The sequence below is a fragment of the Myotis lucifugus genome, unplaced genomic scaffold, assembly GCF_000147115.1.
Source record: "Myotis lucifugus unplaced genomic scaffold, Myoluc2.0 scaffold_145, whole genome shotgun sequence".
Lineage (NCBI taxonomy): Eukaryota > Metazoa > Chordata > Mammalia > Chiroptera > Vespertilionidae > Myotis > Myotis lucifugus.
In genome coordinates, this window is record NW_005871193.1 from 2,641,756 (window position 1) to 2,667,283 (window position 25,528).

General features: G+C 36.9%; 2 protein-coding genes and 1 long non-coding RNA gene across 3 annotated transcripts in view; 2 read left to right on the forward strand and 1 right to left on the reverse strand.

Moving 5' to 3' along the window:
- The first annotated feature begins 3,779 nt into the window (after positions 1-3,779).
- LOC111823014 (membrane cofactor protein-like) lies at positions 3,780-19,175 on the forward strand. Its single transcript, XM_023759000.1, has 5 exons — positions 3,780-3,933; positions 4,279-4,387; positions 11,985-12,182; positions 17,195-17,377; positions 19,153-19,175. The coding sequence occupies exons 1-5, from the start codon at positions 3,871-3,873 to the stop codon at positions 19,173-19,175; spliced, it is 576 nt and encodes a 191-aa protein (XP_023614768.1). The 5' UTR covers positions 3,780-3,870.
- LOC102435970 (testis-specific gene 10 protein-like) overlaps positions 12,193-25,528 on the reverse strand; it is a 59,429-nt gene continuing 46,093 nt past the window's right edge. Inside the window, exon 19 of the mRNA XM_023758924.1 lies at positions 12,193-12,252. The gene's annotated coding sequence lies outside the window, so the exon portion shown is untranslated. The remainder of the gene's footprint in view (positions 12,253-25,528) is intronic.
- On the forward strand, positions 17,251-24,085 carry LOC106698175. Its single transcript, XR_002830752.1, has 3 exons — positions 17,251-17,377; positions 20,429-20,476; positions 24,048-24,085. It is a non-coding gene; the product is annotated as an uncharacterized LOC106698175 (long non-coding RNA).

Here is a 25,528-nt window from a genome sequence, read left to right on the forward strand (position 1 = left end):
AAATACCTGGTATGATTCTTTATGCCATTGGGATTTTGATAGGGATTGCATTCCTTCTTCAGATTGCTTTAGGTAGTACAGTTAGTTTAACAATGTTGATTCTCCCAATCTGTGAAGATGAAATATCTTTGCATTTCTTTGCATCTTCTCCAGTTTCTTTAAAAAATGTCGTATAGCACTGGTCCGTGTGGCTCATGGGTTCTTCTCCTGTGAGGACCTCAGGTTAAGGGGCAGACATTAGCTCCACTCCATAGGTCAGCTTACAATACCCGATTTAGGAAAGTTTTCTCTGCAGGCACTTGCAGCTCATTCCTTTTAGAGATAACTCCCGCTTTGTTCCTGCTAGTGTCTAAAATTATTGTAATCATCATCTTTCAGAAATTTCCCAGGATTTGGCACATCCTTGCTGTTGGAGAATGGGCAGAGACATGTTAAATGCAGTTGACAGCGACACCCACTTATTTTACTCAGTATTTAATAGGCAATCATTATGCACCTACTATAGGCTAGAACAGCCTGGGCACTGGAGAAGAAGCAAGAAAACTCTACCCTTGCCTCATGTAGCTTGTCCAGAAAACTAGGCAACATGGCTCAGAACATATCAATTGGAGCCTCAAATGGGTCAAATCAAAGTAAGTTAAAGAAATCAAGGTGAATGTCTTCCGTTATATTAAGAATGGCTTGATGGACACCAGGTGTAGAAATTTCACTGGTTGAAAGTTCCAGTAAAACCTCAGTCCTTTAATCTAGCACCTGTAACTAGGTTACCAAACTCAAGCCATACCTTTTCCCTATCCTTTAAATTTTCTAACAAGAAAAAAACTTATTTCCAAGCCTCGAAGTAAATGGGAAAGGTTTTTTTTCCAGCTTTATTGAGATATAATTGACACAGAACACTGTGTACAGATGATTGTAGAAAACAGTAAATACAAGGGTGGGCAAAAGTAGATTTATAGCTGTGAGTACACAAAACACCCTTGGGATTGGATAAAAAATAAAATGATAAGACACGTCCTTCTTTTACTTAGGTGAGTGCAGGATGGTTAGTAAACAGTGAAATCATCATCTTGGTGATTTTGAAATCTCACAGGCTTCGATGGGACTCCGCAGCAGACATTCCACCACGGAAACCTCCGCTGTTGTCCCTAATAATGCCTCATTCGTGCAAAATTTGAGCAAGAGCCCTGGCACTTCTGACCGCCTGGAGGCCCCAGGACAAAAGTGGAGCCCTAAGGGGTGCTGGCCACTAGGCGGCCCACTAGGCTCTGGGTTTCTATTTTCAGGCCGATGCGCTTTATTCTTTTTTTCCGGGAGTTCCCACGGCTCGTTTTCTTTCCAGAGCTCCCCACAGGCTTGGTGAGAACCCAGCAAGCAAGGGGCGAGCAGCTTTCCCCCAGGTGCTCACCCGCCCAGGCGGGCGCCGGCCCCGCCCAGCCCCGCACGCCGCGCCGGTCACGCCCACCTGCGGCTGCTGACACTTTGAGTCTAGCGATTGTTGCGTCTGGTGCCCGCGGTCACGGAGGTAAGTGCACGCTGCCCCTGAGGATTCCCGCGGGCCTCCCGCAACATGACCCGGTCCTGCGAGCCGCGCAGGGCACCTCCCCGCCCCCCCGAGAGTCCCTCTTCTTCTTGGTGCTTCGTGGGGATCACTTTGGTGACCCTAGTGCTCCAGTTACCCCCATCCCTTGGTAGGAACCTAGAGAGGGTCTGCGCTCCGGAAACGAACTGGAGAAGGTTGGGGAGCGGGCTGGAGGGTGCCGAAGGCGGGGGTGGGGGTGGCGGGAGCGGGGAACAGGGGAGGAGATTCTCTTGGTGGGTCAGGGTCAGGGTCAGGGTCCGGTGGGAGGCGCAGGGCTTGGCCCCGGCTGGTGCGGAGCTGGGGTAGAAGGCTCAGCCACAGATCCTCAGGTTGTGCTGGGGCGGTGGGTCCCTGTAGTGGCGGCGATGAAGGCTGCTGGGTGGTCGGCACTGAGCTTTGCGGGATGCTGGGGCGCCAAGGTGTTTGCGGGGGACGAGGGAATGCCTCCAGCTGAAGCTGGCAGGTGTTTGTGCACGGAGTCGCTCGGGATGGGGAGCCCTCACCTGTGCTGCAGACGAGGGCTTGCTCTGGAGGGCCCTGCGCGTGGGGATGTTGCTGGGGCCCGAGCTGTGCCCGGGAGGGGTGTGTGCGCTGTGCTCCCTGGGTGTGGGGATGCCCGGCTGAGTGGAGTGTGGGTGCCCGGCCGCGCGGGGCTGGGGGAGCCTTGGCTGGGTGTGGCCTGGTGTGCGGTTTGTGGAGCGCGGCGCCTGGAAGCTCGCTGCTGGCTTTGTACCGGGGCTGGGAGCGCACGTGGAATCCTTGAGTGAGAATAGCCCTGCGTCCTCGGATTTAGGATTGGGAAGGGCGCGCAGTGCCTTTTGTACATAAAGGTTACAGGCTCATTGTTGCCCCCAAGTCGTATTGGTATTTTGTCGTCCCCCCCCCCTCCCCTAGGCCCCCCATTAGATTGGGTCCTATCTAGGGAAGATTCGGAAGCAACCGAAGAAAACATTGGTAGCTAAACCTAGTGAGAAATGAGAATCGTAAGAAATGAACAGTAAGCAATGGTACTATTGTACAGCTCATAAACTAAAGTTACTAAACGCTGAAGGCCATACACTGCGACGTTTCATGGAATCTAATGAGTTATGTTATATAAACACTTACTATTAAAAGCACTTTTATTGTATAAAAAGACATATTAGGAATCCTCTTTTCTTTATATGCTTTCAGTTACTGAGATTGCATCAAAGGTTGCTTGCCTAATTTAATCATGCTGTTGTGTGCTTTCTTTCTTGCTGGTCCCAGGAAATTCTAGAGTGATCTTATGCCTTTGGATGAGAACAGAATTATATAGAATTTCTAGCTATTTGTTTTCCTATTGTAAATGGGAATGTCTCGCTCAGGGTATTCAGCAAATGTTCATAAAACCAACCTCTCAAGTAATCCTCTTGTAAAAAATTACGAGGGCTTTAGGGTTGCATCGACTTTAGGGCATGATGGCAATGAAATGTTGGACTGGGTATATGGAATTTCAGATTTTTAGAATATGATACGAAAGAAGAGTAAAATTTGACTTGTTTGGAATACTCCTGACTGGTCTCACCATCTGAAGTGATAACAATCCCGGGTGTCAGACAGGAGGAAGGTTCCTCCGGGATCAGAATGGGTCTATCTCCTTTTTTTAAAGATCCTTCCGGCAAATAGGAAAGACCCCTGATTCTTTTAGCCCTGTAGGACTTTACTTGATGTGTCTCCATCACATTATTTTACATAATTGTTCTAACACATTTTTTTTAGATTTTCAAGCCCACAGGTAAAAAAAAAAGAAGAGAAATTACTGAAATGAAAAGGCTGAGGGGGGAAAAAGACTTCTTAGAAGAGAATTGAGTTTTGAAATGAATTTCAAAAGAAATGGGGAATGATGCATACCTATATGGTGTATCTTTCAGACCTAAAACACTGATATTTGCTTCCTAAATTTACTGATGAATAAAAATCCAGCTCATTCCCCAACAAACCAAAAGCGAATACAATGCTATTTAAAGCAAGGGCAGCACATGGCCCACTCCTAAGACCCTTGGGTGAAAGCAGGGAACAAGTCTTTAAAATCTTACCAAGTAGCTTTCCATTTATTCTGGACTACCCAGCTGCTACCATGCCACAGTCCCTGGCTGGTCAAGGAGATTAAATATTTCATTTTTATGCTTATATTTCCTTACTTTTAGGTGTCTGTGGTAAACCACCAGTGTTTCAATCTATGAAGTTAAAGGTTCCCCCTCAACCTGCATATTTACCTGGGGAGAAAGTATATTATCAATGTAATCCAGGCTATTATTATTCCTATTTTTATGGCCTCAGCACCTATTGTGAGAAAAATGACTCCTGGTACCCTATTGATGAAGCTTGTTACAGTAAGTAAATAAAACCTTTCTTTTTTTGTATGCATGTGTGCTCGCCCTGGTGGTGCTGGTGTTGCTTTTAACACATGCTTGGATTCGTTTCCCAATGTGGCAATGATGGTTTTCTCATGGGAAACGAGGTTTTAGATAGCAAGACAGGTGTTTAGGCTTTGACAAATCTCCCGGGGAAGTTTTTTGTAGGCGTGGTTTGGGTCAATGTGAGTTTATGTTTTCCCTTCTAATAGTTAACTCCAGCAAATACTACTGCATGAATGGACAACAGCGGTGTAGAATTATTTTTATTAAAGCTGTTTTGAAATTTGTATAAAAAAAATGAATTTGCAAATTTTCTTCTAGAAAAACAATGTCCAACTCCCAAGGTTCCTAACGGTGAAGTGTATGAGCAGTATGAACCACAAACAGGCTTTCAGTTTGATAAAGATGCTTACTTTTATTGCAACTATGGGTAAGTGGCCCCTTAGAGAAAAGAAGGTAAGTGTTACCGGTTCAATATTGTTTTTCTTCTCTTCTTAAACCAGTGGTTCTCAACCTTGGCTGCACATTAGAATCACCTGGGAATCTTTTTAAAATCCAATCAGGGTTTTAAAAAGATTCCCAGGTGATTCTAATGTGCAGCCAAGGTTGAGAACCACTGTCTTAAACATTCCCATAAAGTTGATTTCGCCTGCTTTCTGTGTGACAAGTTGCACTTGCAGCCAATCAACTCCCGGGCTTTTTAGGGAGACTGAAAACATAGGGACTTAATAGAAACTTAAAGGAAAGCCGAATTGCATAACCCTTGCTATAGGTAACAATCAGCTTATTGTAAGCATCACAAATGTAGTAATCATGGTGACTTCATCCTTGACAACAACATGCACCCTATTCAAAACAAAACAAGTCTCAGAGTTGAAGGAGGGCTCACAGAAATGTGTTGTTGAAGTCCTTTCATTCTTTACATACTTTCTATCTGGTGGCTCTATACTCTATTGTGAGTGGGGTATTGAAGTCTGTAACTATTATGGTAGAAATGGCTGTTATGTAGAAAGGTGTGTTTCTCTAGTTCTGTTGCTTCCTATATTTTGATGATCTGTCATTGGGTGTCAATGTTTATAACCGTTTTATCTGCTTGTTAGGTACCTTTTATTAATAATACTTAAGGTCCTTTGTCTCTTGTAAACTTTTTCATTTTGAGTCTGTTTTACCTGATACTAGTACAGCCACTCCCGCTTTTGGGGGGGGATACTGTTTGCATGGAATATCTTTTTCCATCCATCAACTGATTTTGTCTTTGGATCTCAAATGAGTGTCTTGTAGACAACATATAGTAGGATTATGTGTTCATTCTGCCAACTTCCTTCTTGTGATTAGAGAGTTGGTCATTTAAATGTAAACTTGTGACAAGGAGGGACTTCTGCCTTTGTGGTATATGCTTTCTATATGCCTGGTAGCCTTTTTGGTTCATTTCCTGAATTACTGTCTTCCTTTTATGTTAATTGTCTTTTTTGTAATGAAATGTTAAAAATTATTCCTCATTTCTTTTTAAGTATATTCTATTGCTATTTTTTGTGTGGTAACCATGGGGATTACATTTAAAATCCAAAAGTTATATCAATCTAAATTGGAATTTATACCAGTTTAATACACAAAAGCTTAACTCCTTTATAGAGTCATAGCCACCCCATTTGTTGTTACTGTCTCAAAATTGCATCTTTTTATATCCTTTTAAATGCATTATCTCTTAACTTATATACAAAACAAGATTTTGAGTTAAAAAACAGTTACAGGCCTGGCTGGTGTGGCTCAGTGGTTGAGTGTTGACCTATGAACCAGGAGGTCACAGGTTCGATTCCCAGTCAGGGCACATGCCGGGGTTGCAAGCTTGATCCCCAGTGTGGGGCTGCAGGAGGCAGCCAATCAAAGATTCTCTCTCATCATCTCTCTCATCTCTCTATCCCTTTCTCTCTCCCCTTTCCTCTCTGAAATCAATAAGAAATATATATATTTTTAAAAGTTACAGTACTGCTAGTTTTTACACTAAAAATTTTTTCTTTAAATGTATTATCTCTTAAATTGTGAAGAGAACAAAATTATGGTTACCAACTATTTTTAAAACAATACAAGCTTTTATAATGGCCCATGTATTTACCGTTAGTGAGAAGTTTATTTCCCATATGGGTGAAAGTTACTTTCGAGTGCCCTTTTATTTGACCTTGGAGGACTCCTTTGAAAATTTCTTATAGGGAAGTTCTAGTGGCCACAGGCTCCCTCAGCTTTGGTTTACCCTGGACTGTTTTCATTCCCCCTTCACTTTGAGGACAGTTTTGCTGGGTAAAGTATTTTGGGTTTTGAGTTGTTCTTTTCTTTTAGCACTTTTAGTATACCTACCCACTGTCTCTGGGTTCCAAATTTTCTGGTGATATACTGATTATATTATTAAGAACCCCTTGTATGTCATGATTTATTCCCTCTCCTAGTTCAAGATTATTTGTCTTTGGTTTTTGAGTGTTTGATTACAGTAGTCCTTATGTATCATTGGGGGATTATTTCCAGCACACCTCCCCACCCCCCTACTGATACTAATCCAAGTCCCTGGTATAAAAGGACATAGTATTTGCACTTAACCTATAGACATCCTCCTGTGTACTTTAAATCACCTCTAGACTACTTATAATACCTAATACAATGTAAAGGCTGTATAAAATAGTTGTTACACTGTATTGTTTATGGAATGATGACAAAAAGAAATCTGTACTTTTTAAGAATATTTTCAGTTCTTGGTTGGTTAAATCCACAGATGTAAAACCTACAGATCTGGAGCGTCTACTGTATTGTGTCTTAGTGTAGGTCATTTTGAAGTCATTTTACCTGGTGGTTATTGAGCTCTTGGGTGTTTATATTCCTGTCTGTTATCAAACTTGGGGAGCTGTGAGCCTTCATATTCTTTATATATTCTTTTTGCCCATTTCTGTCTTCTCATTTTGGAATTATCACAATGTGCATGTTGGTCCACTTGATGGTATCCCACAGGTCCCTTAAGCTCTGTTAACTTTTCTTCATTTTTTTTCTTTCTGTTCTTTAGACAATTTTTATTGTCCTAACTTCATGTTCACTGATTCATTCTTTGGCCTGCTCAAATCTACCTTTAAAACCTCTAGTGAATTTTTCAAGGCATATTGTACTTTTGAATTCCAGAATTTCTTTTTGTTGTTTTTTTCTGTTTTTTTTTTATTCATCTGCTTATTGATATTTCAGTTTGTTCACACATCATTTTCTTAACCTTCCTTCATTGTTTTCATTTAGTTCTTTGTGCATCTTTCAGAGTTATTCTGAAGTCTTTGTTTAGTGAATCTGCCATCAATGCCTTTATCAGAGACAGTTTGTTGATTTTTTAAAAAATGGATCATACATGCCTCTTTCTTGGCATGCCTTGTGATTCATTTTATTTTTGAATTTGTATTGAATCTAATAATGTGGTAACTAGAAATCAGCTTCTTTACCTTCCTTAGACCTTGCTATTTTTTGGTATTGTCTTTGGATACATTCATTGAGGATCAACCCGACATATAAACTGAAGGTCTTCTCAGGTTGTTTCTGAGCCTTTCCCTGAGCACATGCACCCAATTTCTAATTTTCTATATATATGTAGTTCTTTTTGAAGATCCTGGTTTTTATTGTCTGCCTCCTGAGAGAGGAAAAGAAAAATATGTAATGGAGAGAAAAGGGTGCAGGATCTTTAAATCCCCTGAAAGTCGTTTCAGCTGGGGAAGAAAGGGCCAGCTAGAGAAGCAGATGCTACAATGGCCTCCCATCTCTTTGTCCACTTCTCTGTGATCCACAGCAGTAATCAGAACACAGTTTTCTGATATTTGTAGGGCAGGGCCTTTTTGCCCCCCTGGCTCTTGCAGGCTGCTTGAGGAATACATACACAGCTGCCTGCCACATTGTGGATGGTGGGGGATGTATAGCTGCTATTTTCCCAAGAGCTGAAATTTACTGAAATTATGTTTACTTGTTGGAGTCTTTCCCTGGAAATTTCAAGCCCTCAATAGACAAGTTCAAAAATAGTTAAATCAAGCAGATCCTGCTATTGAAATTGTTGTCTAGTTGGAGTGACAAAGTCCTACTCTGCCATCTCCTCAGAATTTTCTCTGAAAACACTAAAATATGGAGAAAATGAGTGAACCTTCTGAAACTGTACAAACCGTTTCACTATTTTTTAATTTGATCAAGTAAAAATAATGGAACATCCATTTAATAGTTATACACAGAGCGACTGCTAAAGCATTTTGAGGGGTACCAAACATTTAAGACACAGATTTTTTCTCTCAGAAATTGTATCTTTATTGAGAAATACAATATAGACAGAGAGATGTGACGGCAAAATAGTAAAGGAGAAGTACCAAATAGTAGTTCATGATTATTGCAATGAGAATCCAGAAGGAAGAGAGTACTGTGAATTTAAGTAATCAGAGATTTCATCAAGTAGTATGTCTGAGCTATCCTAAGAAACACATCCTGATTTAAAGAATACATGCATACCTCGTTTTATTGTGCTTTGCTTTATTGCACTTTGCATATATTGCATTTTTATCAATATCCAAGCATAACACTCCACCGGCAAAAAAGTCACAACTTGGCTGAAGGCTCAATGATGATTAGCTTTTTTTTTTATTAAGCATAAAGCATTTTTTTAAAATATATTTTATTGATTTTTTACAGAGAGGAAGGGAAAGAGATAGAGAGTTAGAAACATCGATCAGCTGCCTCCTGCACATCCCCCACTGGGGATGTGCCCGCAACCAAGGCACATGCCCTTGACCGGAATCGAACCCGGGACCTTTCAGTCCGCAGGCCGATGCTCCATCCACCGAGCCAAACCGGTTCCGGCAGCATAAAGCATTTTTAAATTAAACTATATACATTCTGTCTTTAGACATAATGCTATTGAACACTTAATATACTACTTTATAGCATAAATATAACTTCATATGCACTGGTCAACCAAAAGTTTTGTATGATTCGAGTTCTTGTGATAATCACTTGATGGTGGTGGCCTGGAACCGAACCCATGATATCGCTGAGGTATGCCTGTATCAATAAGAGCTAAAACTTACCTAGCACTCACTATTAACTCATCTAATACTCAAAACAGCCCCATGACATATATACTATTATCTCCTCTTCATAGATGAGGAATGTGGAAAGGGAAACACGAAGGGACTTGCCCAAGCTCAAATAACCAGTCAATGCGAGAGCTGGGACTCGAATCCAGTAGGCAAGCTCCAGAGCCTTGTCTCTGTACTGAGTTGGCAAGCTCCAGAGCCTTGTCTCTGTACTGAGTTGTGGTGTGACTGAGCAGAATGGAAGGAGCAAAGCCATGGAAATTAATGTGTCATGACAGATGTATTTAGATATCTTTGCTCTTGGCCCATGTGCGTGCAAATGCAGAGACTGTTTAATTAAATTCCAGATTTGGTTAGAACTTTCATGATAGTGTGCTATTTAAGAAAATTCCCCCTCAACTTATTATAGTGCAGAAAACAACTTATATGAAATGTTCCTCTTTATTATGTACATCTTGTTAACTGGTAAATAAAACAGTAACCTTTTTTTCCCCCTTCATTTAGTTATTTCTTAAAAGGTGAACCAATTTTAACTTGTAAACTTTCTGGAGACACAGTGTATTGGGGCGGTGATATCCCAACATGTGAAAGTAAGTAAATTTCCACTTTAGAATTTAGACCAGCAATTCTCAATATTTTTGGCCTGGGGGACCCACTTATGCTGATTTTTTAAAAGTAGAGTATAATTGATATATAATAGTATATTAGTTTCAGCATAGTGATTCGTTTATTTATGTGCCTTACAATGTAATCACTATGATAAGTATAGCAACCATTTGTCACTATTCAAATGTATTACATTATTATTGTACTAGAGGCCTGATGCATGAAATTCATGCAAGAGTAGGCCTTCCTTTCCCCATCTGCCAGCACTGGCTTCCCTCACAGCCCCGGCTTCATCCGGAAGGACGTCCGGTCTAATTAGCATATTATGCTTTTATTATTATAGGTTACCTGTGCTATGTATTACATCCTGGTGACTTGATTCATTTTTTAAAATATATTTTTATTGATTTCAGATAGAGGAAGGGAGGGAAAGAGAGATAGAAACATCAGTGATGAGAGAGAATCACTGATTGGCTGCCTCCTGCATAACCCATACTGCTGACCAAGCCTGCAACCCGGGCATGTGCCCTGATCTGGAATTGAACCATTACTCCCTGGTTCATGGGTCAAAACTCAGCCTCTGAGCCACACTGGTCTGGCATTGATTTATTTTATAACTGGAAATCTATACCTCTTATTCCCCTTCTCCTTATTTACCCATCCTCCCAGCCCCCTTTACTCTGCAACCATCAGTTTGTTCTCTGTATCTATAGGTCTATTTCTATTTGGTTTGTTTCTTATTTTAGATTCCACATGTCATAAAATCATGTGGTATTTTCTTTCTCTTTCTGACTTATTTCATTTAGTATAATACCCTCTAAGTCCATCAATGTTATTGGCAAATGATGAGATTTCATTCTTTTTTTTTTGTCTGATAATATCCCATTGCATATGGATGTATATTTGTATCCTATCTAATAAAATAGTGATATGCAAATTGACCATCACTCCAACACACAAGATGGCCACCACCAGATGGCCGGCAGGGGAGGGCAGTTGGGAGGGACCAGGCCTGAAAGGGAGGGCAGTTGGGGGCGACCAGGCCGGCAGGGGAGGGCAGTTAGGCATCAATCAGGCTGGCAGAGGAGTGGTTAGGGGCAATCAGTCAGGTGAGTGGTTGGGAGCCAACAGTCCTGGATTGTGAGAGGCATGTCCCAGATTGGAGAGGGTGCAGGCTGGGCTGATGGCACAAATTTCATGCACCAAGCCTCTAGTATTATATAAATATATATATACATATATATGTGTGTGTGTATATATATGTATATATATGTGTGTGTGTGTGTGTGTGTGTGTGTGTATCACCTTTTTAATCCATTCATCTATTGATGGACACCTAGGTTGTTTCTAAACCTTGGCTATTATAAATAATGCTATAATGAACCTAGGGGTGTATATATCTTTTGAATTAGTGTTTTTGTTTTCTTCTGATAAATGCCAACAAGTGGAATGGCTGGGTCAAATTGTACTTATGTTTTTAATATTTTAAGGAACCTCACAACTGTTTCTGATAGTGGCTGCACCAATTTACAATCTCACCAACAGTGTAAGAGGGCTCCCTTTTCTCCACATTTTTGCCCTTTATGTTTTTAATTAACAAAGATTCCAAAGAGCTTCACTTTATGTGATTTATGTCTATTGATATTTATTATATTGGAATGAAAACAAGTTTCTAAAATAATTATTCATTAATATAATTTTTTTAAAAAAAACAGTAAAGTCGATGCATGTTTAATTATATTTTATAAAAATTTTTAAAATGTCCAAAAACAAATTGTGAGAATGGTAGCATTGTTTTACACTTTCATAAATCTCTTCAAAATCTGGCTTAAAGGAAGACACTTAGATTCAATCTGTTGTGAAATAACTCATTTTGTAGCTTCTGGAACATTTCACTATACTCGTAAGGTTTCAAGTGAAAAAAAAGACATATCTTAGTATAATTGTGAACCAATGAATTAGCAAATATTTATAAATTATAAAGCATTTCTCAACTATCAGTGAAGCTTTAATCACATGCATATTTTCTCCTCAAATTTTCAGCAAACCTTATGATGACTAGAACAAAACTTAGCATAGCCTTATAGATAAATATTGGTATTTCATTTAGGTATTTAAGAAAATCAGTTTTCTTTTGAAAGTTCATTTCTACATGGTTTGACTTTGGGGTAATAACAGTTTCTCACAGAAACAAACTAAATGGGTAGTAGATTCACCACTAGATTATAGAAATCACATGTTAATGAATTTATTGAATTTATTTTACTAAATGTTGTCTTAATCTTTCATTTTCCACTCATTTCCTCTGTTCTTCCCCCCCCCCCCCCTTAGAGATTTTCTGTGCAGAACCTGGAATAATAGAAAATGGAAAACGCACGAATAGCTGGAGGGTTGTATTTGAATTTAATGAAGTAGTGACTTATACTTGTGACCCTTCAGATGGACCTCAGGAGTATTCACTTGTTGGAGAGAGCAAGCTTTCTTGTTCTGGGCCTGGCCAATGGAGTAGTGACCCTCCTCAATGTAAAGGTAATGATATTTCCATTTATTTCCTTCTTCATTTGTAAATACAGTGGAAACACTTTGTAGATAGTTTTACCTATAAGTAAACAAAGAGTCATATGTGCTTCCTCCTCCTGTTAAATTGACTTTTAATTTATGACAAGTTGAGACAAAAATAATTCTAGTTGTAGGAGTCCCCACCTCCAACATGTTCTTGGCACTTCAGTTTATACAATGTGAACTACTGTGTACATGTATGTTAGGGTTTTTTGCTTGGAAGGACCAAAAACTAAACACACACTGGCTAAAAATAAGTTCTTTTTATATTAAAATGTCTGAGATATATCACAATAGGTAATGGTGGAATAAATTGTAAAAGACTGACTCTCTTACTGAAAACAATGATAAACTCTGTACACACATTTTTTTAAATGTTTAATTCTTTTTTTAAAAATATATTTTATTGATTTTTTTACAGAGAGGAAAGGAGAGGAATAGAGAGCTAGAAACATCGATGAGAGAGAAACATCGATCAGCTGCCTCCTGCACACCCCCCACTGGGGACGTGCCCGCAACCAAGGTACATGCCCTTGACCGGAATCGAACCCGGGACCCTTCAATCCGCAGGCCGACGCTCTATCCACTGAGCCAAACCGGTGCTGGCTGTACACACATTTTTAAAAAAAAACAGTGTTTAAGGCATTAGGGAGTAAATTCAAAACAAGGTAACAGAATAATAAAACTAAAATTCAATGAAATTGAAAACATATAATAGTACAGAAAATTCAGTGAAACTAACACCTGCTTCTTAGAGAAGATTGATAAAATAGATATACCTACAGCTAGAATGACAAGTAAAAGGATGATATTTATTATCAAAATCAAGAATGAGTCCAGCTGGTGTGGCTCAGTGGTTGAACATTAACCTAGGAACCAAGAGGTCATCAGTTTGATTCTCAATCAAGGCACATGCTTGGGTTGCAGGCTCAAATTCCAGTAGAGGGTATGCAGGAGGCAGCCAGTAGGTCATCAATGTTTCTATCTCTCTATCCCTTACCCTTCCTCTATCTCTAAAAATCAATAAAAACATTTTTAAGTGAGAAGAGAACACTGAATATCCTGTAGATGTAAGGAATAATGAATAATAAGTCAATATTACAAAAAACATTATGCCTATAAATTTGACAACTTAAATGAAATTGACAAATTCCTGGAAAGACACAAATTACTGGTGTCCACTGATAGATGAATGGATAAAGAAAACGTGATACCTACACACAAACGCATATGCACATACAATGGAGTATTACTTAACAATAAACAGAATGCAATCTTGCCAATGGAGACAACATGGTGGACATATGTAAAGGGTATTATAAAAATGAAATCAAAAAGAAAAGACAACTATATGATTTTACTTATATGTGGAATCTAAAACGACAAAACAAATTAACAAACAGAAACAGAGACATAGATACAGAGAACAGATAACGGTTGCCAAAGGGGAGGGGAGTGAGTAGAGGGGTGGGTGAAGAGAAAATACTGAGTGCGATGAGACTGACCTTGAATCTTCACCCAGAATTTTCACTAAAACACTTTTAAACATGGGACCATATTTTTTTAAAAAAAGGACTTTGTAACTTCTAAACCCTGCTCTGCCACTTAGTTGGATTAGCTTGGCTAAGTTTACTTCTCTAAGGCTCAGTTTTCTTGTTAGTAGAATGGTATTAGCCCAATAAGGTGGTCCTATGATCACAGAAAATACTTTTTTTAAGACACAAAATACCAAAACTACTGAAAGATATAGGTAACCCGTATAGTCCTATATTTATTAAAGAAAGAGAGTTAAAACCTTCCCTCAAGGAGAACTGCAGACCCAGATGGCATACCTGGGGAATTCTACCAAACATTTTAGGAACAGACAATAGCACCTCTACACAAACTCTTCAAGAAATATAAGAGAAGGGAATACTTCTCAACTTATTCCATAAGGACAACATTAGAGTGATACCAAAACCAGACAAAGATATTGCAAGAAAATTACAAACAATAGCCTTAATAAATATAGAACCAAAACTTTATACAAACAAAATATTAACAAATCAAATCCTATCATATATAATACAAATAATGCATCATAACCTATTAAGATTTATCCCATAAATGCAAAGTTGGTCCAAATTTAAAAATTAATCAGTGTAATTTATAATATCAAGAGACTTCAAAGAAGAAAACAACATGATCATCTTATTAGATGCCCCCAGAAAACAACTGACAGAACTCATCACCTTTTCATAATAAGACTTCTGAGCAAACTAGAAATCTTAACTGGATAAAAGGCATTTATAGAAATCTTAGAGCTTACATTAATTTTAATGGTAAAAACTAATTTATTTCTTCCCAAGGTGGGAACAAGGGAAGTATATTCGCTCTCACCACTCTATTCAGCATCCTACTGGAGGTCCTACAACAAGGCAACAAAGAAATAGGCTATATGTATGAAAGGAAGCAATAAAATAGTCTCTAAACTTATGACATTGTCTGTGTAGACACTTCCAAAGACTTTAATTTTAGATAGGTTGTGAAAGAAAAGATCAACCTGCAGAAATCAATTACATGTCTATATAATACTAACAGCCAATAGAAATTGAAATTTTACAATTGCTGTTTAGAGCAGTGATGGCAAACCTTTTGAGCTCGGCTTGTCAGCATTTTGAAAAACCCTAACTTAACTCTGGTGCCGTGTCACATATAGAAATTTTTTGATATTTGCAACCATAGTAAAACAAAGACTTATATTTTTGATATTTATTTTATATACTTAAATGCCATTTAACAAAGTAAAATCAACCAAAAAAATGAGTTCGCCATCACTGGTTTAGAGCATCTCCAAAATACATGCGCATAAATCTATCAATATATGTGAAAAGATGTGAATGCTAAAAACTACTAAGCACTAATAAAGGAAATTAAGAAAGACCTTAATATATGAAGGGACATACGTTGGTCATCGATTGGAAGACACAGCACATACGTTGGTCATCGATTGGAAGACTCAGCATAATAAAGACATTAATTCTCTGTTTTTGATGTATACATTTGGCACAATCCTGATAAAAAGCCAAGCAGAACTTTTTGTAAATTGATAAACTGATTCTAAAATTCATATGGAATGACCAAAGAACTAGAATAGTCAAAACAATTTTGAATGTAATTGAAGGATGCACTCTCCCGGATATCAAGAGTCTATATAAAGTCTACTATAAGGTATAGAGCTGTATAGGACAATGGAACAGAATAGTGAGTCCAGAATTAGACCCTTGCAAATATGTCCAGTTGATTTTCATCTCAGATATGCAAACAAAGCAGTGGTAAAATGATCCTCTTTTCAAAAATGGTACAGGCACAATTTGGCTTCTATATGGGGGGGCGGGAAGGGGGCGGGGGGCGGGGTAGAACCAGAACCTATGTAAGCACCATTCGCAAACATTTACTCAAAATGGGTCATAGACTTACATGTAAAACCTAAAACGATAAGACTTTTACAAGAAAACTTAGGTATTTGTGACCTAGCCAAAGGCTTCTTAAATACAGCCCACAAAGCATGATTCTTTTCAAAATTTTAACAAATTAGGTGTTCCAAACGCAAAACTTCTGGTCTGCAAAAGACTAAGAGAATGAAAACAAAGCAACAAATAGAAAATATCTGCAAAGCACACATCTGAGAATGAACTTGTGTCTACAATATATTGAGAACTCTCAAAGCTCAGTAAGAGAACAATACAAATTTTTAAAATAGGCAAAAGACTATAGCTATTTCACCAAACATGAAATACAGATGACAAAAAAGGAAATGAAAATTTGCTCAATATCATTAGTAATTATAAAAATGCAATTTAAAAAAACCCCACAAAGATGCCACTAACCACCTTGTTAAATGTCTGACATAAAAACAAGTCTAAGTATTAACTTCCAACTTTATCTCAGCCCTGTGTGTTTATGTAATGGTCTACAACCTAAAATTAGTTTGTTTTTTATCTCTAGGTTTCAGTCTAAAATGTTTGGAAAACATGGCCGTAATTCCATTGGCCTTTCTGTTTCTTGGACATCCCAGTTCATATGTGATGTTGCCACCTGAGAATATTTTCTTTGCATATCTTTGCATGGCTAGCTTCTTTTCAACTTTTAAATTTCAGCTCAACTATTTTCTTTTCAGGAGAGTCTTTCCGGCCTTTTGAAACATATCATAATGAAACATATCACAGGGTATCATAATCAGCGTTAGCATGAAGTTTTTAAAAATCTTTAGAGCTAACGAGTATCACAAGTGGCATTTGAACTTACCCAGAATTTGTACCTGGTAGATTTTCTCAAAATTTGCCGTAGAAAAAAATGTATGGAAAAAAAAAATCTATAATAGTGGTTCTCAACCTTGGCTGCACATTAGAATCACCTGGGAATCTTTTTAAAATCCTGATTTCTGGGCCTCATCCTCTGGAAATTCTTTTTCTTTGTTATGGAGTGGAGCCACAACATTAGTAACAGAAACAATTTCCGGAGGATGAGGCCCAGAAATCAGGATTTAAAAAAGATTCCCAGGTGGTTATAATGTGCAGCCAAGGTTGAGAACCACTGATCTATAATGACTGTTTGTTCTAGGTGGAAAAAGTTAGATTTTTAAAATATTTTTTATTGATTTTAGAGGGGGCGGGAGGAGAGGGGGTGGGGGGGGGAGAGAGAGAGAGAGAGAGAGAGAAACATTGATCACCTGCCTCCTGTTCGTACTCTGACCGGAAATGGAACCTGCAACCTGGGTACGTGCCCTGACCAGAATCACGCCAGCGACCTTTCGGTGCATTGGATGATGTTCAACCAACTTAGCCACACTGGCCAGGGCACATAAAAAAGTCTTTTTTAAAAAATTAGCATCTTGTCTTTCATTTCTTCTCTTTCCACTGGAAATTTCTACTTTGCACTACCTTTTCTAGCACTGGGTTAAAGCAACTTTCTATTAATTCTGAAATTTCTCTGCTTCTTAGTGGTACAGTGTGAACCGCCAGTACTCAAATATGGAAAACCACTGTCAGAAATGAAAGAAAAATTTTCCTACAAAGATGAGGTTGCATTTGAATGCCTGAAGGGTTTCTACCTTAATGGCAGCAACCCAGTGTTCTGTGGTGGAAACAGTACTTGGGAGCCTGAGATGCCCACATGTATTAAAGGTACATATTATATCTTTTCTTTCTTTTTTAAGGTTTTATTTCTTTGACATTAAATATCAGTGATACACCATAATTGAAAAGAAGCAATTTTAGTAATTAACTATCTTGTATTCCTATCCATGACGGATGTATGACACAAAGTTCATATAGACTTTTGCTGTTGTGATTTTGTATGTGTTCATAGGGTTCTTAGCACATTATTATGTGCTAAGCATAATATATCACATAAGTATATAAATATATAAGTATATATAAGTATACTTATATACTTTATAAACTGATTTATAATTATAACTGACCACTTTATAATTTATAAATTATATAAGTATATAACTAAGTATATCACATAAGTATATAAATTCATCTTGTTCGTATTTTTATGTATAAAAACGTTTAGTAACCTTTTTTTGGTATAAATTTAATGAATTATGGGAATTTTTACCTAAATAAGAATGGAAGTCATAATTTATTTTTTTAATATATTTTATTGATTTTTTACAGAGAGGAAGGGAGAGGGATAGAGAGTTAGAAACATCGATGAGAGAGAAACATCGATCAGCTGCCTCCTGCTCACCCCGTACTGGTACACGCAACCAAGGTACATGCGCTTGACCGGAACCGAACCTAGGACCCTTCAGTCTATAGGCCGACGCTGTATCCACTGAGCCAAACCGGTTAGGGCAGAAGTCATAATTTATATAAATGAAAAGTGATCATTTTCAATTGATTGATCCTACATTATGTTTTTCAATGTCATAACCTATTTTAAGTCATATTTATATTTTACAAAAATTGTTTGAATTCATGTTAACACTCATTCATCACTTTTAGTAAAAGGAGAAAGAACATATTTATAGCCATTTTGATTGTTATTTTTACTGATTCTAAAATTATTTGCCATATTCCACAGATATAAACGGGTATGTATACTTGGGCAAGTTATTTAAATTTCTAATGTATTTGTTTACATGTAAAATGACTTAATGCCTTCCTAACTGGGTGATAATACAGCTTAAATTGGTTGCACTTAACCCACTTAGCATTAATGCCTGGCATTTGGTAGCCTCTTAAAGGAAGTTCACATGTGACTTAATTGATATTAGAGAAGAGGAAGATCTGTGGCGTTTGTTTTCTAACATGTATGCCTTTTGTGTCACCAATTTTGCTATTTTATTTATTTTTAATATATTTGTATTGATTTCAGAGAGGAAGGGAGAAGGGGAGAGAGATAGAAACATCAATGATGAGAGAGAATCACTGATCGCTGCCTCCTGCATGCCCCACACTGGGGATTGAGCCTGCAACCCGGGCATGTGCCCTGACCAGGAATCGAGCCGTGACCTCCTGGTTCATAGGTCAACACTCAACACTGAGCCACGGAAGCTGGGCTAACTTTGCTATTTTAATTCATTTGCCACATTTAAAGGTATCTTCTTGGTCCAGGACTGTGTGTCATTCCCAGACTGCAAGTTCTTTTTATACAGTACAATTTGAACTGGGAAATTTCTGTTGTCTCTAGAACAAGACTGGTGTTTATACTATCTCATACGATTATTCTTTTTCTCTTTACTGGGCATTTCTCTGTGGTAACAGAAACTAAATTTCATACCAACTTAAAGGCAGGAAAAGTCATTATGTATAGAAATGAAATGGAGGATTTCTTGCAGGGACTACTCAACCACTCAGCCTAAGACTTGAGTGATTATTTTCATGCGGTGGAAGGAGTTGTCTTCCTGATTCCAGTGCTGCTATCTCTGGCTTCTCTTTGGTTTCAGGAAAACCAAGAGACAAGGAATAGTGGGAAAAGCACTAGCCTGGGCTGACCTCACGCAAGGCCCTAATTTGGTTCCACTTACTCATGGAACATCATTTCTGTGGACTTTAATTTCCTATTGTTTAAAGAGGGTGTTGAACACAAATCTCAATCACTGGCTTCTAATTTGCTTATTTTCTGTTGTCCTAAGACTTTAAAGAATTGAGGGGAATTATACATGTTAACATGGTAATTAGAACACCTTTTTATAATTCCTGTATACCTGACACCTGGTAGTCTCCTTGAGTATCTTAGTTGAGTGCTGTGAGGTTGGGGGTGGGGAAGAGATGGTTTTGGGGTGGATTGATATATAAGATTGCATGTGAAGTTTATCTCATTGGCCCATCCATGTTTACCTGCATGGTCCTAGTGGGTATGTGTACTGTGGGATACTGTGCTTGTTGATATGCTCTTTTGAAAGAGTTGACCATGATAACTCATGAAGGACTTATAAAACACATATAGTTTAATGTTTGAAAGAAGAGCAGAGAATTGATGTGAGAAAAAGCGTATGAAGAGAAAAATGACAAGGATATTTTTTATAAATCATAACTCCCCATGGTATTATTAATTAATTTTTATTATTAGAGAAAACTATAAAAAAGAACCAATAGCAACATATCATGGTGATAAAGTAGATCTGATTGTGCTATGAAAAAATGTTCAAGAAATATTAAGCAGAAGAAAAAAGCATACAAATTATTTGGTTTGATACTACTTAGATGGTATATTTTAAATACATATGTTTACTCGGAACACAATATTTTTATGATTTGTTTTTAGTTAACTTCTAAGGTTTTCATTATAAAATATAAAATAGTAGTGAACTTTTTTATGTATGTACCTGTGTAAATATATTTAGGTCATATTCTCAGAAGTAGAAACCCATAGTTTGGAAAGTATCCATATTTTTAACTTTGAGGAATAATAAATCTTTCTGGAAAATAAAAAAAATCAGCCCTGAGTGGTTTTGCTCAGTGGTCAGAGGGTCAGCCCTGGGATCGAAGGGTCATGAGTTCAATTCCCAATTAAGGGCAGCTACAGTGGTTACAGGTTCCTTAGCCCTGATAGGGGCGTGTGCAGGAGGCAACCAATCCATGTTTCTCTTTTTCTCCCCCTTCTCATTCCCTTTCACTCTCTCTGGAAATCAATGGAAAAAATATCCCCAGGTGAGAATTTAAAAAAATCAAATCCATATTTTTATTAACTGATGAATGGAATAAAATTTATTTTTCCAGGTTTCAAGCCTACTCATCCAACCAAACCTCCACTTTCAAGATATCCAGGTTCAGTAACTCTTTATCCTACTTCTATTGTTAAGAACTTTGTATGCTGATGGTGAAAAGTATTATCTTCTTTTAATTTGCATTTCTTTAATTATTAATGAGGCTGAACCTTTTTTTGTCTACATTTATTTATTCATGGCCTTTGCTCAGTTTTCTGTTAGGTTTCTAAAATGTTTTTTGTTGTTGATTGTGAGAGCTCATTACAAGTTAAAGACCTTTTAATATATAGTGAATATTTTTCCAGGTTTTTTTAACCTTAATTTTACTAGTTCGTTTTCTTTTAATATTTTTATACTATACTATTGGATATAGATTCCTTTTTATATCTTTTGTTACATGAGTAGTATACAAATGTATTTTGTATATTTTCAAACATTACAAAAATATACAGAGCAAAAAATTAGTTCATCTCTTTTTCTAGTTCATTGTCATTATTAGTAATTTAGGTATATTTCTATTCATTTCTAATGTATAAGAATACATCATATCCTTATAATGTTATACATATTTGGGCATTTTTTTTCTTAACTAGAAATAGAATCACATTGTTCATACTTTTCTAAAACTCTCACATTTTACACTTACTATCTTAGATTGGGATTGTATTTAGATTTATCCCCATCCTTTTTTAAAGACAACTTTAATATACACCATATTTTAAATAACTATTCTCCTATAATAGTCCGTTATATGTGCAAAAGTTTCATATTAATAGGCAGTTGAATGTATTGATCTTTTCACTAATGGCTATGAGTGTTGTCTTTCTTATAAAAGCTTTAAGTCTTCAAATTATATAAACATTTTAATCATTTATTCTGATTGCATTCTTTACATTTAAATCACTGGTATATCTGAAATTCATTATGGAATGTGGAATTAGATTATGTTCTCCACTCTACCCACCCCAATTCAGTGGCTAAGTATCACCATCTATGGAATAAATTGTCTTCTCTCCAACTGTTTTATCATGCACTAAACTCATAGGTGTTCTAGCCTCCTTTCTGTTCCCTTAACTCTATTCCTGTACTAACATCAACTGGGTTTTTTTAAATGTAGTACTATAATATGTTTTAATATCTGGCAGAACGCCTCCTGTTTAGAAGTAAGCAGGCTACTCTCATGTTGATTTTTCCAGATCAAAATTTATTTTATTTTTTATCATTTCAACCATTCTAAGTGTACAATTCAGTGGGATTAAATACATTCGCATTGTTGGGCAACCACCCAAATTTTTCCTTTCCAAACTGAAACTTTAGACCAGTGATGGCGAACCTATGACACGCGTGTCAGAGATGACACACGAACTCATTGTTTTGGTTGATTTTTCTTTGTTAAATGGCATTTAAATATATAAAATATCAAAAATATAAATCTTTGTTTTACTATGGTTGCAAATATCAAAAAATTTCTATATGTGACACAGCACCAGAGTTAAGTTAGGGTTTTTCAAAATGTTGACACGCCGAGCTCAAAAGGTTCGCCATCACTGCTTTATACCCATTAAATAGTAACTCCCCATTCATATCCCTCCTCCCTGCCCCAGTAACTTCTATTCTAATTTCTCTCTCTCTGAATTTGACATGCTAGGTAACTCACAAGTGGAATTTTACGTTTTTTTTTTGTTTTGTTTTGTTGTTGTTTTTTTTAAATATATTTTTTTTATTGATTTTTTACAGAGAGGAAGGGAGAGGGATAGAGAGTCAGAAACATCGATGAGAGAGAAACATCGATCAGCCGCCTCCTGCACACCCCCCACTGGGGATGTGCCCGCAACCAAGGTACATGCCCTTGACCGGAATCGAACCCGGGACCTTTCAGTCCCCAGGCCGACGCTCTATCCACTGAGCCAGACCGGTTTTGGCTGGAATTTTACATTTGTCTTTTCTGTATGGCTTATGTCATAGAGCATAATGTTTTCAAGTTCATGCACCTGAGAGTAGCATGTATCTGAACTTTATTTCTTTTTGTGGCTGAAAAATATTCCATTGTTTATATATACCATATTTTGTTTACCCATTCATCTGTTAATGGATACTTGGGTTGTTTTTACCTTCTGGCTATTATGAATATTCTTTCCTGAATATTGTCATTCAAGTATCTGCCTGAGTCCCTGTTTTCAATTTTGAGGGCATATGGCTAGGAGTAGAATTGCTGGGTTTTATGATAATTCTGTGTTTCATTTTATGGAACAACCATACTTCCACAGAAGCTGCACCATTTTACATCCCCATCAGCAATGCACAAAGGTTCTAATGTCTCCACCTCTTTGCCAACACATGTTCTTTCTGTTTGTTTTTTGTAATAGCCATCCTAATACCTGGGAGGTAAAATATGTGAAGCAGTATCTCACGGAGGATTTTGTTTGCATTTCCTCCTTTATTAGTGATGTGGACACATCTTTTTGTGCACTTATTCCCTATTTGTATCTATTCTGTGGAGAAATGTCATTCAAGTCCTTTGCTCAGTTTTGAATTGGGTTGGGATTTTTGTTATTGATAGTTAGGAGTTCAGTATGTATTTTGGGAATTAATCCCTTACCAAGTATATGAGTTGAAGATGTTTTCTTCCATTCTGTGGGTGGCCTTTTCACCATTGATAGTGTTTTTTGATGCACAAAAGTTTTTAGTTTTGATGATACCCAGTTTATTTTTTGTTTGTTGCCTATGCTTTGGATGCCACATCCAAGAAATCATTTTAGTGCATGTAAATGCAACTGATTTTTGCATGTTGATTTTATAGCCTACAATTTTGCCAAATTCATTTATTAGTTTTATCAGCTTGTGGGTATGTAATTTTTAGAGTTTTTTACATAAAAGATCATGTCATCTGAGAGATAATTTTATTTTTTATCTAATTACTCTGACCCAAACTTCCAATATTATGTTGAATAGAAGTGGCACATGTGGACATTCTATCTTGTTCTAGATCAGTGGTTCTCAACCTTCTGGCCCTTTAAATACAGTTCCTCATGTTGTGACCCAACCATAAAATTATTTTCGTTGCTACTTCATAACTGTAATGTTGCTACTGTTATGAATCATAATGTAAATATCTGATATGCAGGATGGTCTTAGGTGACCCCTGTGAAAGGGTCGTTTGACCACCAAAGGGGTCGCGACCCACAGGTTGAGAACCGCTGTTTTAGATCTTAGAGAAAACTGTCCGTATTTCACCATTGACTATGATGCTAACTATGGGTGTTGTTCTTTTTTTAAATAAATGGCCTTTATTATATTAATGTTTCTATTCCAAATCAACTTCTAGTTTTTAATTCCTCCTTTAAAAATTTTAGGTAGAATCATATTTCATTCAAGGCTAATTTGAGAATACAGTAATGATAAACTTGCTTGTTATTCCACACAGTATTGTCACAGGAAATTTCAGTGCATAGGGAAAAGTTTGCTGACATTTAGTATAAACTTTGAATATTTTATAATTCTATCTTTAATAAAAAATTTATAAGGAAATTATAAGCACTTTTATACAAATGTTAAAAAAATCAATGAAGTTATAGATCTTTAAGCTTTACTTAGTCTTTCCTTTTTAAAAATTATTTCCATTTTTTTTCTAGGATATCCCAAGCCTCTTGAATCACCACCAATTGAAGAGATTTTAGAAATAGGTATTTATCATGAGACCTTAGAGTCCTACATAAATATATTATGTTCCAATTATTTCAGGGTAGGGAAAAAAAGATGTCAAAAGTGATTAGTAGTAATTGACATTTATAGCAATAGTATGTGTAGACACATGTATGTAATTTTCTCTAATCTTGAGAAATTTAGTTGTCCTATTAATCTTTAACCTGGTGTGGTAAGTACAGCACAAAACAATGACAAGTGAGGTTCCTATTAAGGGTTTCACAAAACACATCCTATAGCCGGAATCTATCTGAAGTGTTCTGTAATCAAAAGGATTTGGATATACTAGCAGTCATGCTAAAACTAGAATGATACTTTTTTTGCTTTAGTTTTTAGATGATCAAATCAAAAGTAAAATGAAACTGCTATCTGGGACCCATACATGTTCAGTATCTTTAAAACTACTTTTCATTTCTTCTCAGATCCAGGAATCATTGCTCTACTTATTCTCACTATACGTAAGTATCTCAAACATGAATACCACTTAAAATATTACTGTGCTTTCTTTTCTAATGACTTTCTAATTTCTCTAGTGTTTATAGCTTAAAAAAAAACTGACCTTTCCATAGGATATGCACCTTTTGTTGGTGACTGTACATTCATTTATATTCTATATGTCCACTTAATACAAACCCTAATTATTTTTCAAGATAATTAGTTATATGACTTTTAATCTCAAGTGTTCTTCAGGTAATTTTCTAAACTAAACCGGACACTTTTCTGACTTACCGTGGATTATTCAGTGGTTCTCAACCTTCCTAATGCCGCGACCCTTTAATACAGTTCCTCAAGTTGTGGTGACCCCCAATTTCATTGTTACAAATTGAACATAAATAAAGCATAGTGATTAATCACAAAAACAATATGTAATTATATATGTGTTTTCCGATGGTCTTAGGCGACCCCTGTGAAAGGGTCGCGACCCACAGGTTGAGAACCGCTGAAAGTGATTCCAGGGAACTGCATTTAGATAGGGAAGAGTCCAGATGGAATATGAACGTATATGTGCTTAAGTATATTTCTGACAGTAAATTACTGTAACCGACAGTAATTTATTTTGCTAGAATTTGAAACTTAGATATTATTTTTGAGAGTTACATGTCATTTGTTTTCTGGTTTCTTATAGTTGTTGGCATTGCAGTAATTTGCACCTGTGTGTACAAATGTCTTCGCAGAGGAACAAAAGGGGTAAATTAAACATGTTTCTTCTAATTTATTTGTCCTTCTCACTCTTAAAATAATTTGTCACTTTTGTTTTTAAAATGTGCTACATTAGGGTACCATCCAAATTACATTTCTTTACTAAAATTATTTTCAGCTGCTTTTAATATCAATGCAACAAAAGTAATTGGTGCAGAATTATTTTAGGTATTATAGCTGTTAAATTTTTTAAGTTTAGGTTCTGCAGCAA

What these genes read in the sequence shown, in the direction of transcription:
- LOC111823014 (XM_023759000.1), top strand. Translation starts at nt 3,871, where the DNA reads ATGGCCTCAGCACCTATTGTGAGAAAAATGACTCCTGGTACCCTATTG. An exon ending in TATTGATGAAGCTTGTTACA is followed by an intron (nt 3,934 to 4,278) that starts GTAAGTAAATAA and finishes ATTTTCTTCTAG; the next exon opens with AAAAACAATGTCCAACTCCC. An exon ending in TGACCCTCCTCAATGTAAAG is followed by an intron (nt 12,183 to 17,194) that starts GTAATGATATTT and finishes TCTGCTTCTTAG; the next exon opens with TGGTACAGTGTGAACCGCCA.